At 36.9% G+C, this 18,699-nt stretch overlaps 2 protein-coding genes across 2 annotated transcripts; one reads left to right on the top strand and one right to left on the bottom strand.

The window, feature by feature from the left end:
* Positions 1-1,026: 1,026 nt before the first annotated feature.
* Positions 1,027-13,329, top strand: LOC136826003 (zinc finger protein 665-like). Its single transcript, XM_067082861.1, has 3 exons — positions 1,027-2,171; positions 3,519-3,589; positions 11,876-13,329. The coding sequence occupies exons 1-3, from the start codon at positions 1,159-1,161 to the stop codon at positions 13,198-13,200; spliced, it is 2,409 nt and encodes an 802-aa protein (XP_066938962.1). The 5' UTR covers positions 1,027-1,158; the 3' UTR covers positions 13,201-13,329.
* A 1,453-nt stretch (positions 13,330-14,782) lies between these two features.
* LOC136826075 (deoxyuridine 5'-triphosphate nucleotidohydrolase-like) lies at positions 14,783-17,936 on the bottom strand. Its single transcript, XM_067082991.1, has 4 exons — positions 17,546-17,936; positions 16,343-16,479; positions 15,857-16,002; positions 14,783-14,881 (listed from the first exon to the last, which is right to left on the bottom strand). The coding sequence occupies exons 1-4, from the start codon at positions 17,647-17,649 to the stop codon at positions 14,825-14,827; spliced, it is 444 nt and encodes a 147-aa protein (XP_066939092.1). The 5' UTR covers positions 17,650-17,936; the 3' UTR covers positions 14,783-14,824.
* Between the last annotated feature and the right edge of the window lie 763 nt (positions 17,937-18,699).

The raw sequence follows: 18,699 nt of genomic DNA, 5'->3' as shown, positions 1-18,699 counted from the left end.
TTTCCAATAACTTGTCCCTCTCTCTCTATGTGCAGGCTGATTTCCCTGTGAAGATTTAAAGAACAAGAGAAAAGCATGAAATCATTGAAATAATGAAAATCAGAATTACTCTTTTTTTGGAAAAGAAAACCACTGGTTTTAGAAATTTTGTTAGCAGCTGCAGACATTTATGTAATACTTCATCTCATTGTTGATTTAGTAATAGTTTGTATGTATAAAACATAATATATTTGCAAAATATTTTGGTTTTCAGTTTTAATTTTAGGATAGTCAGAAACTTTGCACCATTTATTATTATGCTGGCTGTTTCCCCATCTTGAAACTGATAAGTCTTTAGCTAATCGGGGAAACATTTAATACCAGTATGATAAAACTTAATTAAATTATTATTTTATCCAAATGATTATGTATCTCATGTTGGCATTTTTAGACAAACCCTTTTAGGTCTAAGAAAGTTAAAGTTTTTATCTAAGGAAAATATACAAATTTTTATAAGAAACAATTATTGTTCATTGAAATTAAGTAGGAAATAAGATACAGAGTAATCAAGTAGTTTGTTCTTCATGGCGTACAATTGTAGTACTGGGTGTTTACAAGTTCATTATGTTTACAACACTCTATTATATATTTTCATTTCTTTGTTAAAAAATTATCATGACAATGACAATTATTTGATTTCAGAACAGTGCCTAAGATGATGTACAGTCATTGAGAAAACTACCTGGAAGAATATGACACTGAAGTCACGATTAACAAGAGACTGCATTCATATGTTGATTTTGATTACTGTGAAAGGATGAAAGCAGTTTGTGTTATCCGTAAAGTGTTATAAGTGATTAATATTGATAGATTATTATATCCTTACCTCAGATCAGTGATTATGAAAGCTTGTGTGTATTGAAAATGCAATCTCATTTTGACCAGTTTTAGGAACACAAGGGGAAAATACCGGCAATATGGCAGAAATTATAATTGATAGCCGAGGATTAGTTTATATATTAAATGTCAAATAAGGAGAGAGGTTTTGTCATAGTAGTGGTTTTATAGCATACAGAAATGTTAGAGATTAATGATATGTAAAGAAAGAACTGGTTTGGTCTTGCATTAAGTAGAGTGATTCATGGCTTTGACTGAGTGGCCTTTATTAAAAGAACTAAAATGAGCAGCACCGTTAAATCTGAAATGCCTTCTGAAGAAGAAGAGGAGTCTGAAGGTGGAGTGACATTGGTTACTGTGAAATGCGAGACTACAGATGTTGGGTATTCTAATGATTCAAATATAAGTGTGTCAGAGGAGTTTTTTGCCTCGCAACCGTGTCTTGAAAAGGAAACAGATTCCAGCAAAGTAGGGGGAGATGGCACTGAGTCTGCTGAAAAATTGGAGGACACAAGTGATAGTTGTGACCCATTGTTCATCGAAGAAGGATGTGTAGAACATGTTAAAAAGAAACGAACCCAGGATTCATCTGTAAAAGCCTTAGTCAATAACAAGATGTTCACTTGCATGGTCTGCGGGAAAGCATTTCAGCGCATCTTTCACTTCAACACTCACATGAGAACTCATACAGGAGAAAGGCCGTTTGCTTGCAAGCATTGCGGAAAATCGTTCAACGAGAAGGGAAACCTTCGCATTCACGAGTTGCTCCACACGGGGGAAAGGCCCTTCGTCTGTAAGGAATGTGGAAATTCTTACAGCAAAAAGGGGGACCTCGTCTCTCACATGAGAGCTCACACAGGCGAGAGGCCATTCAGTTGCAACGTGTGCGGGAAGACATTTTGCCAGAGAGCAGGACTCAACGTTCACATGCGAATCCACACGGGAGAGAGGCCGCACGTGTGTAGCGAGTGCGGGAAGGCGTTCCTCCAGAAAACAGTGCTCAAGAATCATTTGAGGACTCACACGGGCGAAAGGCCATTCGAGTGTAAGGACTGTGGGAAGGCCTTTGGGCAGAAAGTGCATCTTAAGAGTCACATGAAGGTTCATACTGATGAGAAACCTTTCGAGTGCCAGGAGTGTGGGAAAACATTTAGGAGAAAGAGACCTCTCACTGTTCATGCGAGAACTCACACTGGGGAGCTTCCATACGTTTGCACGGAGTGTGGGAAGACGTTTAACTTGAAAAAGAGTCTAATTAGTCATTTGAAGGATCACGCAAAGGAATCGTTGTGGGAGTAGGTTTTAGGGGAAGCATGTTATTCAAGTATTAGTTTTGTTAATTTTTTAATAGAATATCTAGCTGAATAATTGGCTGAAAACCATAAAGAATTTGAGTTAATGCCATGATAATATACTCTGTTTCCAGGTTCTTTATAAAAATACAGAGGAAAAGATGAATTCTATAAAGAGTATTAAAAATAGCATTTAATTTTCAGAAAAACTTGATAGGAACAAAATATGGAAAACTTGTAAAAGAGTACCTAGGTTCTTTTGAGGTTATTACTGTATATTTGCTGTATATTTAAACCCCACAATGGTCTCGTTGTCCAAATATATTGGAATGTATTTGGAAAGCTTTTGAGAGCCTGCTCAGCCGTCATTAACAATTTGAACGCTCCAAAAACTTTCCACTTTAGGCACTAAGCTGGTTCTTAACACCAAACCCTGTAACAATACTTATCAAAAATATCAGATAAGTTAATTGTAGACTTAGTGGATATTCAAACTTGTAGATCAACAGTGTACAAGCCAGCAGCTATAAACAACCATATGAAACAGGAACAAGGACTAGTAGTCTTGAGGCCCAAGCAGACTTCCATTAAGTAATGAAAGCATTGAATGACTTAACAAACAAATTGCAACCACGCCTTTGAGACAAAGAACTCCTATTCACCAATCAGAACAAAGCACGCTGCTCTGATGCAACAGGTCCTGTCCATTTGCAAAATGGCATTTGCATAGTCAACTACTCAAGACAGCTATTTACAAGTAGTATAAACATTGACATATACTAATTAAGTTTTAACAATTGTAAATTTGTTTAACAAGACAACTTCAGTCACATTTCTAGATTCTCGTACGGAATGCAAATGAAAGTTGGGACGAGGTAAAGCCAAAGAATCTGACGTTTATTTCCGAGAATTCGGTCACATTCTAAAGGAATAGATGCGTGGAGTGCAGTATTGTATTTTCTGATAGATCATAATCTTTACAGATGTTTATTGTTACTGTTACTTTAGTACTGAAGCTTTATTTAATAAGTTCCGTTTTTATTATTATTATATTTATTAAATATTTTCCAGTGGGGAGATTATTATTCTCGAAAATTCTTGTGGCAATTATCCTCTTAGAGATGCGATGTGAACTCACATTTTCTTACAGAGTACCTTTTCACGCCCTCATGTCAATGGGGATTTGTTCATAAGAAAATCCATAACTTACTGAGGAAATCCTTTGGACATGAGAGTTTCCAATTACAAGGATTTGGGATACTATATTCAACTTGTAGCAAAATTCATGGCTTGTGTTGGTTATTTTTCATGGCTTGTGTTGGTTATACTTTTTCGTATCTTTCTTTTCAGGACTACAGAAAGAGTTGAAGCTAAGCAGTGTTTTACATTTGTTGTGAAGTGGCCTTTAGTTTCAACTCTTAGTAATTACAGTTGATTGTGATAAGGAAAAAGGCACCAAAGTGTGCAGGGTTGAAGATTGCATGAGCTGAAAATGAAAGAATGTGTCTTTATATCAAACCATTTGTGTTAGTACTCATAAGGTGGTTTCATTTGCATGCTTTATTCAGCATCTTGTACCATCTTATTGCCAAACTTTGTACCAAGTAACAACTATAATTTTTCATATTTGTGTATAATCAAAGATGCAGATTTTTTTACAGTAATGATTCACAAGGGAGAACTTAGACAACTTGATTTTTTTCACCAGTTTAGGCTATGTTGTGACGTTAGTTCACAGGAATAAATCAGTCAGCTATTACCTGTTCAAGGCACTTGGTTATACGCTGTAGACAAAAAAGAAGAATAATACTTGGCTCAGATAAGTTTGGTCATGTGTTCTCATCCCTCAGGAACCTGAATGCGTCACGAGGTTCTAGCTGGGTCTCTGACCGGCCTCCACCTCATCTGCATATCAGATGCCACAGATTCCTTGCATAAATCTTCCTGGCGCCAGAAGATTTATGCTAAAGTTAAGACCTCAGGTTTGTTAGCTATGAAAAAGACAAATTAATTAAAGATTTGTCATATTGTTTTGACTACACTCAATTAAAGAAACCCACTTATAATAATCCTAGACCTATAGGATTTACTTAAAACGTACTGTAAAATTTTTATGTCTGTGAGGGTTGAATTTGGCAGATTTATTTCTCTGTTTGTTATGGATAATGGTGAGACTGGGAATTTTGAGCCTAAACATGGTCCATGTGTAATATTAATTTTATTCTTGTGATAAATGAACAGGTTTTTATTAAAAAAAAAATTGATGTACTCTATAGAAAGTCCACAATTCTTGGTATAAATTTCTTATCAGTATCTCCCTTAAAAAAGACTAATGTTTGAAACAGGCTATTCCCTTAAGCTAATAATGTAATGATAATAATAATTCATATTTCCTACATTTCTGCTTGCTCTTCTCAATTATATGATTGTATATAAGCCTTCCTAAGAAGTTGACAATTGACATTGGTTCCTGTGATTATTAAAGCATACACTGAGTGTAATGGTATTATTAAATACTTTTTATATACTGTATATACAGAGTTTTCTCAATACTTGTACTATGTAATGTAAAGAAAAACATATTTGCAAAATAAAGAACAGTGAAACTGTTACATTCTTATATTTTGTAAACCTAAGTTCATTTTCCTGTTTCCAGTTTAGTGTTTTTCATAATGTGAGAGGTTTTGTATGGTACGGATTACAAATCTGGTAATGGTGAAAGGTTTTGTATGGTACGACTTTCAGATACATTAATGAGGTGTTCATTAATGTATTTTCTAGCCTTTTCATAGTTTAATAGCAACTGTAATTGAGTGCATACCTGGTTACAAATTTGCCATCTGGGGGAATAGAATTCAGTGCCATCTCACACTCACTCATTTGGCTTTCAAAGCCTTACTGTAATCATTATGAATTTTGCAACAAAACTCTGCTTCAATCTGTGTTTTCTCATCACCAACACTACTGTACGTTAAACCATTTCTGGTGGGTCCTTGCCCATCATCCTGGAAATGAAAAGCAGAAAAGATGCAAGTATGGGGCATTACTGTATATGAAACAGTTAATATTCAAGAGGTTTTCCATTGTGATATGAGTTAACAGGTATAGTTGTCATTATTACATAATTTAAGAAGACTGGAGTTTGTTACAGAGGGATGTTGTACACTTGAATGTTGATGCTGCAGTAATTGATAAAAGTTTAACACATTCTTGAGCCCTGTACCAGGTATTTCAATCAGAAACAGAAACACCTGTTGGCTGAGTTCTTGAAAAATCAGATTTTCCAAAATCAAGGATTATGTCTCGAATTTTTAATTGTTTATTTTTTAGTGATTTTTTTATCAGTGTCTCCCTTAATCGTTGTTATCATTGCTAGGTTTTTGCGTCAGATTTTCCCTTTAACAGGCTAGATACGCAATGAGTTGTCTCTACTCTTCTTTGTGCTGTACACTTTCTGCCTAAGCGCCAATTAAGTCTAGATATTCATCTGTCTTTTACATGATTTCCTTGGCCGTCCTAAAGGTCTTAATCTTGCTCCTTCCATATGCACCACTTTTGTATCTAACTGTTCTTCATGCCTTCTCATTTCTTTTTACAAACTTTTCCAGTTTTCCCAATGCACCCAGGCTACATTTACAATATTTTTTTTATGCATTCTCAATCCCTGCCCACTTACAGCTGTCATCAAGCCAAGATATCTTTGTTCTGTAGTATCTGGTCTTGATTTTTTTGTCAGAGGCTTTGGTGACAATATTTCTTTGCTTTGTGTTGTGCTTTCCACTCCACTCAGGCTGCAACTACAGTACTCCTTTTCCTTAATGCTCCTCTTAATCTGATTCACAGTTCAGTCTGACCCCAAAGTAACTTATATTCTAACTCTTCCAATCCCTGCCCATCTACAGGTGTCATTAAGCAAAGATGTCACAGTTCTGTAGTGTATGACCTTGACTTTGTTGTCAGAGCTTTTGCTTTTGTTGGCAATATTTCTTTGTTTTGTCTTTTGCTCTTGTTTTCAAGCACAGCATGACTGTGTGGGAGTTTCACTGTAGAATAAAGAATGTGATAATAAGAAATTAAAATAGATTAGACCCAATTTAGGACTGTTGCATTCCTCATTTCAAACAGAACTCCACCTTCAAGTACAGTGTTATAATCTTTTCTGCAAATTAGTCACATTCATTGGTACCTGTTGAATAATCTACATGACCCAGTCCTTGAATGCATAACATTTCCAGTCAAATATATCCTTAGTGATTATCTCTTTATCAATGACAACATATATCAAGTGCTTGAGAGAAATTTTGCCAGAATATTCAACATTTTCAGCTAATCCATTCACTAAATACACAAGGAGTTGCATTTTCCCAAATAAGATGTTATATATTTTATAGAAAATAAATCATTCTGGTTGGCCTTTGAGATTTATGAAAGTTAATTCATTGTTTTGATTCTCAAGGAAGATTATAAAACGAAAAGGTGAGGGGGGGAATTGGGGAGAGGAGAAAGAAGAAATAAATGAGGAAATTGCAGAAGAAATGGAGGAGAGATGACACAGAAATAGAGAACAAATGAAGAATAGGCCAGAAAGTAGGAGGGAATTGGGAAGGAAAGGTGGGAAATGTAACGATGGAGGAAGATAGGAATGAGCAGGAGGATGATAATGTGAAATGAAAGGAGCAATAAAACAATTGGTGATTAGGGAGGAAAGGAGAATGAGTAAGAAGCAATAGAGGCGGACGATAGGGAGAATTAGAAACGAAAGAGAGAATAGGAAGGGATTGAAGAACGGGAATGCAATTAAGGAAATACACGAAAGTTGAGAAGAAATAAAGAATTGAGAAAAACGTAAAGAGCAAAACTTAAGAAACAAGAATCAGGAGGAAGAAAATACGATAAATGAGGAGGAGGAACTGATCACTATAGTCTTCATCCTACTACAAGCACTATACGACACTATGCTATACAAGCACTATATTGCGTAATACTTTATATAGGAGTAAATATAGATCGATTGTAGTAAGAATGAAAGAATCATTTACGCCCCAAAAAAACTCCTTTACAGAATTGTATATTGGATTTTGGATGAAATAACACACCTAGATTGTTAATAGATGGTTTGGTCATAAAGAGAGAGTGAAAATACGTCTATAATTTATATATATATAAGGAAAAGACAATGAACAGAAGATATACGAGTAGAAAAGCCCATAAAGATAAACTCCTTCAGAGAATTATAGACATATTGGATATTAAATGAAATGACGCACATCGAGTAGGCTATTAACAGATGGTTTTGCCATATGGAATGAATTAAAATAAATATTATATTATATATATATATATATATATATATATATATATATATATATATATATATATATATATATATATATATATAAATGGAAATGAGGCATAAAAATGGCTATTAAGACAATCTGAAATTACACCTGATTTATTTGGAAGTATTCTGCCCTAGTAACTGGTCACTGAATAGACTCTCTATTAAAAATGAATAATGTATACATTCATTAACCTAATAGACACCAAACAGTCACTCAAATAGCCGTAAATGTGAAGTATAATAAATAAATAAGCGAAGATAACGAAAGATGAAGGTCCAAGCATTTAGTTACCTCTCACTCTCTCTTTTTCTCTCTTTATCTCTCTCTCTCTCTCTCTTTCTCTGTCTCTCTCCTTGGAAGATGCAAATAATGTATACATTCATTAACCTAATAGACACCAAACAGTCACTCAAATAGCCGTAGATGTGAAGTAATAAATAAATAAGCGAAGATAACGAAAGATGAAGGTCCAAGTCTTTAGTTACCTCACTCTCTCTTTCCTTCTCTTTTTCTCTCTAATCTAGCTCTCTCTGTCTCTCTCGTGGGAGGATGCACTATCAATAAATAAGATACACATTAATTAACCAAACAGACACCAAATAGCCACTCAAATAGCCGTAGACGCTAAGCAATAAATAAATAAAGGAAGATGACTTTGACCCTTCGAGGACGAACGGCTTAAAAGATCCGAGTCTTCAGAAGTCACGCTCTCCCTCCCTCCATTACCTTTAGGGCCTCTGGTACGTATAAATCCGCCACTGATTGATTGAATGGGATCAATATAGCGTCACACGTAACAGCAGGAGTGAATTTTAAAGGTAATTTTTTTTATTAGACGGCGAAATGGCGGATCTTAGGCCGAAGTGGGTTACGAATGTCGGCCGATTCTAGGCCTATGTAGAGTCACGTGAGGCCTAATAATAGTTCTATTTTTTATATATTGTAATATTTAAATATTTATAATGTGTGGGCGTGGCGTACGGAGCTCTAGGGCGTGGCTAGCTTGGGCCTCCGGGTCCAGCCTAGGGTGTTGTGTCTCGTAGGCCTATCGGGAATAGATCGGGGTTTCGAAAGGGCGTAAATAGATGGTCGGCTGTTTGGTAATAGCTAATAGCCGGCTGTTGTTTAGAGAATAGACAAAGAACAGGCGTTCTGTTGAGGGAGGATAGGCTAGTGTAATCGTAGGCCTATGGTGCAATGTGTGAATAAATATTGTAGGCCTATTGGATTTAGGTAGAGTCAGAATATGCCCATTTTGAATGGTTAGAGGCCTAGGCTAGTAAAGAATAGCAGCACGCGCAACATTCTGCTTTGCGCGACATCGCGGTCCGCAGTATGATGAAGTGTAAATGCTGATAGGCCTATTGGATTTCAGTGGAGTCAGAATATGACCATTTTGAAGGGTGATAGGCCTAGGCTAGTGAAGAATAGCTGTGCATGCATTTTTGTGACATCGCAGTCTGTAGGCTAAGCTGGGGATGCGTGAAACCTGTTCGGCCAACTTTACGACGTAAGGTTAGGGTTCGAAGGGCACAGCTGCCCCGCCCAGGTCGGGCCGCAGTGCCGTAGGTTAAGGGACGGTCAGGCTAGGATGTGTCATGTCAAAATATGTTTCTCTTTGCTCTAAAGTTGGCCATCAACATCAAAACAGCCTATTTTGGCATATTTTCAGTCGGTGACTTGCGGAAATAGTGTGCACAACTCCTCTTCATCTTCTCGTTTTGAAGATTCCCCAATGCAGAACTTAACTTAACCTAACCTAGGGTACAGTGATATTAGTTATCTAAACCTTCCCTGTGTGATTCCCCCCCCCCCTTAAACCCTTAGTTAGGTTAGTGCGAAGGTCCGATCATCTAAAACAAAACGCCATGCGTAGGCTGTACCTCATGAGAAAGTGGGCATGGTCTGCGGAATATCTGGGAACTCAGATGTCCATCATATTTGCAATGCCTTAAGAGAGATACTGGACAACGTACAGATCAAACCTGGGATTAATATATTCGTTAATCGTTCTCATCTTCAGAGCTTAAATACACGTTAATCTTGACCTACCTGGTACGCTCATAAACCTTAAGGAAGTTATTTATCGGCCGTAATCATTTGAATGTTCGTGCTATATTTTGGCAAATGACCGTGTGTTTCTTAAAAATGTCACCTTTCTCTAATCAGGGTTCCAGTCAGCTTATAGCTTAGGCAGTTTTGCAGGTCTCCTACAACGTGCCGTAATTGTCCGATGCCTATTTTGTGTGTGTAACAGGTCAGAAAGGTGGATAGGCCTTACTGACAGTTCTTGGTAGAAGTATCAGTAAAGTAATATGTTTTTTCTTAAGTATCAATAACGTACAGTAATATGTTTTTTTTTTTTTGTAACATTTTGGTTTTGTTTCTCATAGTTTGAAGATCTAACCCCTCTTAGGATGCAGTATCCTATCTGAGCAGGGGTTGTCTCCCACCCTAAGCCGCCCCTCCCATCTATACTGTATACCCACGCGTATTATGCAATGCTATACCTGACTGGCTGGCTATAATTACCCCAAACACACACACACATGCACTGTCTTTAAGGTTATGCCTTGTCTTTCTGTTCATAAAGGGGAAGGTTCAGAGTTCATCATAGTCATGTGTTCCATTTTCAAGTATTTTAATGCAGGCACCTTTCACATATAACAAACTTTCAAAGTTCATTTTGCCGTTGCAGCTGCAGAAATCATTCTAACGTCTTGGTAAAAAATTAAAATATTGCAAACCTTCCAGATAAATATGCGAGTTTTCACTTCATAAAAGGAATGCGACTTTTCCACACCACAGTTTCAGTCAAAGTAATGAAGGCTGACTTCTTGATAAATCTTCTTTTCTGAGAAAAAGGATTTAATTAGCTTGCCTCATTAACCCCTTTCCAATTGTTTGATATCTTCTTACATTGTTTGAGTTGAGCATCAGTGTGGAAACCTCATGTGAAATATATTTACGTAAGAATATGTAACCAACTAAGACTTCCCCCAAATAACCCATATCCCAGTAATCATACAATGTCTGCAGTTATACATAATTAGGTTTTTATTACATTTTTGGTAGGAAATTGAAAAAAAATATAAAATTGTGTGAATATAAAACAGAGGCTTGAAACCTCTTAAAGTATATTTAAAAAGAATTTTGAATAATATAATGTATAGTTAAGTGAACTGAATAAAAAATAGTAAAAGGATTAATACTTGATAGCTTGCAGTGCACACTGCAGTACAGGAAATTAAGTATTATTGATGCTAACCCTTTTGAAAATGAATTGAAATACATCAGAAATATAGCTTCAGTAAAAAAAAAAAATATACAATATATATACTTTATTAAAACCATATGCTAGCTTCAGTTGCCTAAATTGCAGTGTTAATGAGACTTCATAACCAATGTTTTGCCAAGCAAATTAAAATATTTTTATGCAAGATAAAGAAAAAACTTTGTAGTTTGGTTTTGTTTGCAAAGCTTGAGCCAAAGGATTTATGTCCAAACTTCATTTTCACTTCCATAATGGTTTGTTTGTTGTAAAATGTCGAAATACTTTTCATGCATAACATCTGTTTAATTGAATCTTAGTTGCTGTATGCCTTGAGAACTTCATATTGTCAATATTAGGATAAAAATAAGTAAACTTGGAGATCATTTTTCATGAATTGCTTCAATATTTTCTGAAATAGTTTCCTTTGTAGATGTTGGTTTTTAGACAGGCATATCTAATTTCAGGTTAGGAGTTGAGGAAGAAGACGCATTTGAGACTTCAACTCAGAAGATTTTCCGGTTGGTATTATGTTTAGGGTATGATGGTGTAACTATCGGAGAAATTTAAGATATCTCATGTCAGTTAAGGGACAAAGGACTGGCCCCCTTGTGCATGGATGTTTGATAGCTAATTGTAGCAAAATTATCTGGAGTTGGTTTATATTTATGTCATATAATTTTTTGTTAAAAGTTTGCTAAAATTTTACATTGTAATGAACTGCATATTACTATCCACTTGTTCTCATCAGTGATTACAAAGTGGAAAAACCAGTGTAAAACTGTTGTGTCAAGATTTTGTTAATTAAACCTTACTTACCCACTGTACTGAAGTTCCTTTCATTTTAATTTAGTGGGAATATTGCGAAGCAAGTGAAATACTGTATATTTAACCTATCAGATTGTATAGATTAATTTGGAATATGAAGGAATTGAATAGTACGGTAGATGCCTGGATGTACAAGTTAAGAAACCACTGTTGACTAGGAATATTTCCTGCAAGAATTTTGATAATAAATCATTTTAATATAGTATTAAGAACCTCTTATATCATTCACTACTGTCTTTGGAAGCAGCTGTAGTCTAATCAGTGAGCCCGCTCTCTCCGACAAAGCTGCGCGTCAGAATCGGCAGAAATGAATCTGAATAGGGAACCTGAGGTTCAAGTGAAGGAGGAGACTGATAATTCAGTACTGTTGTGTTCCATCAAACAAGAAAAGCCTGATGTGGACGAATGTCATGGTTCCGACTTTATCGTATGCGACCCTTTCCCTGATGCGGATTCGGCTGTGAAGAGAGAACCAAAGACTTACGAGGCTGAAGTCTTTGATGTTAGTAATTCAGTGAAAGCAGAGGTCATAGAATGTAACAGTGGTTTACCTTTTGCTGAAGACGGATATGCAGAGGAGTCAGATGAGGAGACAGTTTTTTATAAAGGTAGCGTTGACGTTAACAGCTCGCTAAAGGTTGAACTTTTGGAACAGAACAGTGACTTGGTACTCACAGGGGAAGGTGAAAGTGTAAATCAAGTGGCAAGTGAAGTGGGAATAGTGAACTCACTTGGACAGGCTGGCGTGAATCGAAAACCTTTCATGTGTTTGGATTGCGACAGAGACTTCGACTGCAAAGGACGGCTCATCTCCCACAGACGAAGTCATACGGGTGAGAGGCCGTTTAGCTGCGAGACCTGTGGGAAAACTTTTCGTCACAGGCGAAACCTCACGGTACACAAGAGGCTACACACGGAGGAGAGACCTTACGAGTGTAATGACTGCGGCAAGTCCTTTCGCCAGAAGCATAACCTCACTGCCCACATGAGACTCCATACTGGAGAGAGACCATTTCCTTGTAAGGTCTGTGGGAAAACGTTTGATCGTAAAGAAAGCCTCGCGGTTCACTCAAGAATTCACACGGAAACAAAACCATTTTCCTGTAATGAATGCGGGAAGAGCTTTTGTCAGAAAGGGAGTCTTCGCGTTCACATGCGACTCCATACGGGGGAAAGGCCGTTTAATTGCACGTTGTGCGGCAAATCGTATTGCAAAAAAGGGGACCTCAGGGACCATATGAGAACGCACACAGGTGAGAAACCGTTTAAGTGTACAGAGTGCGGGAAGTCATTCGGCCGTAGAGGGGACCTCAACGTCCATGCAAAAACTCACATTTCAGAGGGACCAATGGTGTGTAAATTGTGTGGCAAGTCTTACCTTCATAAAATTGCTTTCAATAATCACATGAGGACCCATGTAAGTGACAAGCCATACGTTTGCCCAGAGTGCGGGAAGACTTTCCGTCAAAAAGGGCGTATCCACATTCACATGAGGTTACATACGGGAGAGAAACCGTTTCCGTGCTTGGTCTGCGGAGAAGCATTCAACAGGAAGGAGTGTCTGACGATTCATTCAAGAATTCATACATGAAGGAGAGCACAGTGCTTGCTTGTATCAATCTTAACAAACATATTGATCATTTTGTAGTTATGTTTCATTGAACACCAGAACTTACATTAAGTACAAATTTATGTATAAATAAAATGAGATGTTTGTAAATTTTTTGATAATTTAAAACTTCACACTGTAGTCTACTGAGAGTATGGAAGAGCTATATTTAATGTGTAGCATAAGGACTGATGTGCAAAGAGGTATATATGAATAAATTTGAAAATACTCTATCAACAACATAGTTTTCATTATATTTGCTTGGCTACCATTTGAGGTGCATATAATTTTTAAATACATCTCTTAAAATTGAATGTTAAGTGTAAAGTATAGGTTAGGAACTATGTGGAGCTGCTGTTAGCAGTAAAATATCTAGAAAATATTCAGTTGCAGTGTATAATATAGGGTCTTTGTTACTTAAAGGACTTGGTTGTTTATCAGCAAGGTCTGTTACCACAAAGTCAAGACCCCCAAAGTATCTGTTGAGATGCTACTTGTGAGTTAATGTCGACATGTTAGTTCATAATGATTTCCTGTTTGAAGGGTGCCATAATCTTAACAAGGACAATGACTTGTGATTTTACTAATCTGTACAGTGAAGCATTTCATTGGTCTCTCGACCCAATATTTTCAGGCTAAAAAGAGAGTAAAGAAAAGGTTATCATTAAAAACACAAGTAGGGAATCGCAGAAAACAAAATCCATTATATGCAATAGTGGTTTCCCACCCCATATCTTCTTTGATTCTGAAATATTGGGTATGGTGATGGTATGAAAAATTAATTTCTTGCTACACTGCTGCACACAAGAACCTTGTTTTTCTGACAGCTTATCTTGTTTTAAAATTCCTGCTTAAAAATCTCACTAGGTTACTTGGTAAACTCTTGTAAATGCAATCACCCCATCATATGTTGGTGTTGAAATTCTCATTTCTAGTTTATTTTCTTTATCACTTTCCTCATTCCTCTTTTACTTGCAAGTACAAATGTTACTTTTTTATCGTAGCATATTGTATTTAAAAAGCATAAATTAATAGTTACTTTTTTGTAAATTGTATGGCAAACACTAATTTTCACAGCACTTTATGCATCGGAGCTAAGCTGGAAAACAAGAAGTGGTTTCTTGCATGCATTTAAAAAGTTAACAGATGTAATCTGTATGAAAATCAGTGTGGCATGGCCCAGTACATTTTAAATTGGTGCCAAATTAGTGAATAAACTAGATTACAGGAAGACATTTCAATGAATATCTGCTTGTACTACCTAGCAACAATAATTTGTAGAACAGGCAGAATCACAGTGCCAACAGATACTGGACCTTTACCCTGTAGTAATAACTTGCCTACTAGTTTGAGCCATTTTTGGATAACTGAAAATTAATACTCTCAGCAAAAATACAAATGTCCTTAGGTTTCAGGTAAACTTGGCTTCCTTGTGTGCAATTTATTCTTTTATGACATTTTTCAGGACTGTTGTCAGTATTTCTCAACATACTTTTTTCTGTAAAAAAAAAAAAAAAAAAAAAAAAAAAAAAAAAAAAAAAAAAGGGTGGTAAAAAAAAAGTGAGAGTTATCACAGTCTTTATTTTACTTAAGATTACATCGCGTCTCACTGGTTTCCTGTTGAACCGAAACCACCCTCACCTCGATCTGTGTCGCTAAGTTCCTGAAAGAGAGACCATTTGGTCACTAAGATTTAAACCTTGCAAATGAATTTCTTTGCAGAATATGAACATAACCTTGCAAATGAATTCCTTTACTAAATAACTATGTAACTGAAGTAAAACAAGTTGCAATGATAAGGAAAACTTTTTAGAAAGTTACATTTGAATCTTAGAATACACAGTGTTTTCTTAGCAATTACTTAGTGTGTAATATCTACTGATTTTACCACTACAATATATAAAATCTCACAATTATCCTGCAATATATACTGATTTTTACATAAAACTAACAAGGTTATGCAATCAATAAAATGATTCAATAAGCTCATATATACTGATTTTTACATAAAACTAACAAGGTTATGCAATCAACAAAACGATTCAATAAGCTCAAAGCTTAAAATGAACCTTTTAACACTGGGATACCTTAAATAACATGTCATATATCAGTTATCTGAACTATTTGCTCAAACGCAACAGTAGCACACATGCCTTCTGGCACACACACAATTGGGCAATCACATAAATACTGTACTGAAATTGGACTATAAAATATAGGCCAAAAGCCAAGTGCTAGAACCTATATCATTCAGAGCTGAAAAAGTTGAAACAATTGTTATTAGAGGGCAGAAAGTAAGATGGAAGAAAGAGAATATGAACAGAGGTATAGTAAATAGGAATGAAAGGGGTTGCAGCTTGGGCCAAAGGGATGCTGCAAGGAACATTCAGTCATGCCTACAGTGCACCACCTGGGGTACACTAACGACACTACCCCTCTATGGGGATCAATATTTTAGTATACCATTGCTTGTTTGTCCAACATTAACTCCCAACTCTATATTACATCAGGGTACAGTAATATCAAACGATAATTACGTGCAAACTTCACTTATTTTGCTAACCTCACACTAGCAAAGTTGTGGCATATTTCTGCAAAAAAACTAAATATCAAAAATAAACAGAATAACCTATTGTACCTGCACTTCCTCGACATCAGGATAGAAGATTTTCTCACAGATTAGCTGCGCCACGCGGTCGCCTTTCTTGACCTCGTAGTCTACCTTGGCGTGATTGAAAAGTACGACGCCAACGTTTCCCCTGTAGTCTCTGTCAATAACTCCAGCTGAAAAAAAAATTAATTATATAAGATTATTATTATTGTAACTTAGCAGATAGCAAACAGTAAATTCTGTTCTGTACAAAGATCATTCTTAATATAAAATTAATAAGTATGTGTTATTAAAACAGAGTTGTCAAATACGGCACATAATGGAGAAGTTTAGTAGCTAATGTTATTTATTAATCTATTTGTTGTAGACTAAGGATAACCAGATAACTAGTAAAGACATACCATGTATATTGTCTAATGATATACAATACCTAAAAAAATATTGCCACACTAGCAAAGCAATGCAAAATTTAAAAAATATAATCAGCTGTCAAATGAATAAGCACTCTCTTACCACCAACATCAATGTGATTTTTCCATGACAACCCTGACCGTGGCGCTACTCTTCCGTAACAGCCTTCAGGCAACTCGATCTGAAGATCAGTTTTAATCAGGGCTTTACCCTGGGCTGGAATGGTCTCATTGTATGCACTGTGGGGAGGAGAGGAAAGACAATAAAATACTCTACACAGCTGATAACATGCAAGTATATATATTTAGAAAGGTCATTTTCAGTCAGGCATTTCATGACGTGATGTTTTAATACTCATTAAATAACAATTAATCTGAGCAAAGTGTTGACATCTGCATTACTGTAAATGGCATCAATAATTCTTCACTCCAATTAGCAAACCAGTTTTCATGGCATAGGGTAACCATAATGGGGTGGTCTCACCACATAGGCTTACGTCTAACCTCTATGGCCACAAGCCTACCGTAGGACCTCGACAAGAGCAAGCAGCTTAGGCACCCCCTAGCCTATATCAGTCTATGCTGATGTTCCACTACGTAACAAGGCCTTAATAGGGTGTGGCTAAACGTTAACTTCTAAACTAAGAGAGGCCTTGTCTAGACTTCGCCGCAGCAGCAGGAGATCTAAAGTAGACCCTTAACTAGAATATGGATCTTTCATAAGACAGCATGAGGCCTCTCTAGCCTATCTCAGTCTATGCTAGTATTCCACTACATAATGAGTAAAAAGCCACAATAATGTAAATGATTGACTGCAATTGTATTTTAGTATATAATATGGCCTTAAAGGACTACGGTCAACTGCAAACTCCTAACCTTAGTTAGACTAAACTACAGACCAGGCCTTGCCTAGCCTACAGCTGCTGGAACAGGACCTCGACTACACTGGGGCATCGGTCACAAAATGGCTTGGGCCTTCCCTAATACACCACTCCAAAATAGGGCCTAAATAGGGTAGGCTAGCATACTACTAGTTCTACCCCAAAACCTTCTAACCTAAGTAAGGGGAAATTACAGACCAGGTCACAGGAACTGCGGGCTTACCGTAGGACCTCGACTAGTACCGGGAATAATTGGGGCATCATCCAATGCCCAAATAATCCCTCGCACGTTGACTGGAATAGGGATTAATGGGGGGTAAGCTATCATTCACTGCCAAAATAAGCATTCATACCTGCACGACTAGGTCATAATAGGGGCGCAGCCTTATGGGGTACCATTTCCATTCCAAAACAATTGACCATACCTGCACAAATCATACCCAGCTGCCCACTTCGAGCCCTTAGAGGGAGCGAAAGCGTGTTCGCTGAGTTTTTTGAAACGAAGAACGAGCTTGGATTCGGCGGGCATTTTTCCCTCTTCTCTTCTGACGGAGTTCCGGAGTGGAGTGGAGTGTGGTCTGAGGTGGCCTTTCCCGCGATTATTCAGAGAAAGAGACCCGGCGTACCCGTTTTTGGGGTCTTTTGGGCGCGAAATATGGGTGGAGTTCTGTTCTCGAGGCGAGGGTCAGCTTATTTTAGTCCCTTCTCTTTCAACGGAGTTTTGGAGTGGAGTGGAAGGGAGTTGAGACTGGAATGGCCGTTTCCCGCATTTATTCAAAGAACGGGACCCGTCATACCCGTTTTTGGGCGCGAAATATGTGTACCCTTCACCGTTCTCTAGGGTCAGTTTAGACTATATCGAAGCGTATAAGCGTCCTTAAAGTTTCTCGTATGGCGGTTTTTGGCATCGTTTTTGTTTACATGTTGGGCGGCTTCTTCTTCTTCTATTTCTTAAACCTCTCCAATTCTTCTTCTTTTTAATCGAAATCCGTAATTTTTAAGCGATTATTATCATTATCATGTTGCCTCTTCGATGAGGTAATACTAGAGGGAAACTGAGAATTATTTGTACATAAAATCAGGCAAAAGAAGAAAGGAAAATAAGAGCTGAGATGCGAAAACTGAGAAATGGCTTCTTCTTCTTCAATTTCTTCGTCACTTTCATCAAAGGTCGTAGTTTCTAAGCGATAATAACATTATTATTGAACAAACTACTTATTTAGGAAGTACTAGGGGAAAAATAAGAATTATTTATACTTAAGCCAGGCAAAATAAGGAAAGAAAATCAGAACTGAGATGCGAAAACTGAGAAATGGCTCAGGAGGTGTTATCAAAATGGAAATGCTCATACATTAATAGCCTCTGTCGGTAGGCCAGAGACTGCTTGTCCACAGCAGGCCTCCTAGATCCTTAAACACCTTACCGGACTTACTGGTAGCATAAGGGCAATGACCTGTGCTGGCATAAGCAAGTTCAATAAAGTTAGCAAAGCTGAGAGCAAGGCACTCGTAATTTATGCAGCATAAAATTATCGTAGTTAATAGAGGTTAAATACAACAGTAACAATTATGTAGAAGTT

The sequence above is a fragment of the Macrobrachium rosenbergii genome, chromosome 40 (assembly GCF_040412425.1).
Source record: "Macrobrachium rosenbergii isolate ZJJX-2024 chromosome 40, ASM4041242v1, whole genome shotgun sequence".
NCBI classification, from domain to species: Eukaryota; Metazoa; Arthropoda; class Malacostraca; order Decapoda; family Palaemonidae; genus Macrobrachium; species Macrobrachium rosenbergii.
Note: the sequence above shows the minus strand (reverse complement) of the source record. Positions and strands in the feature narration are given on the sequence as shown.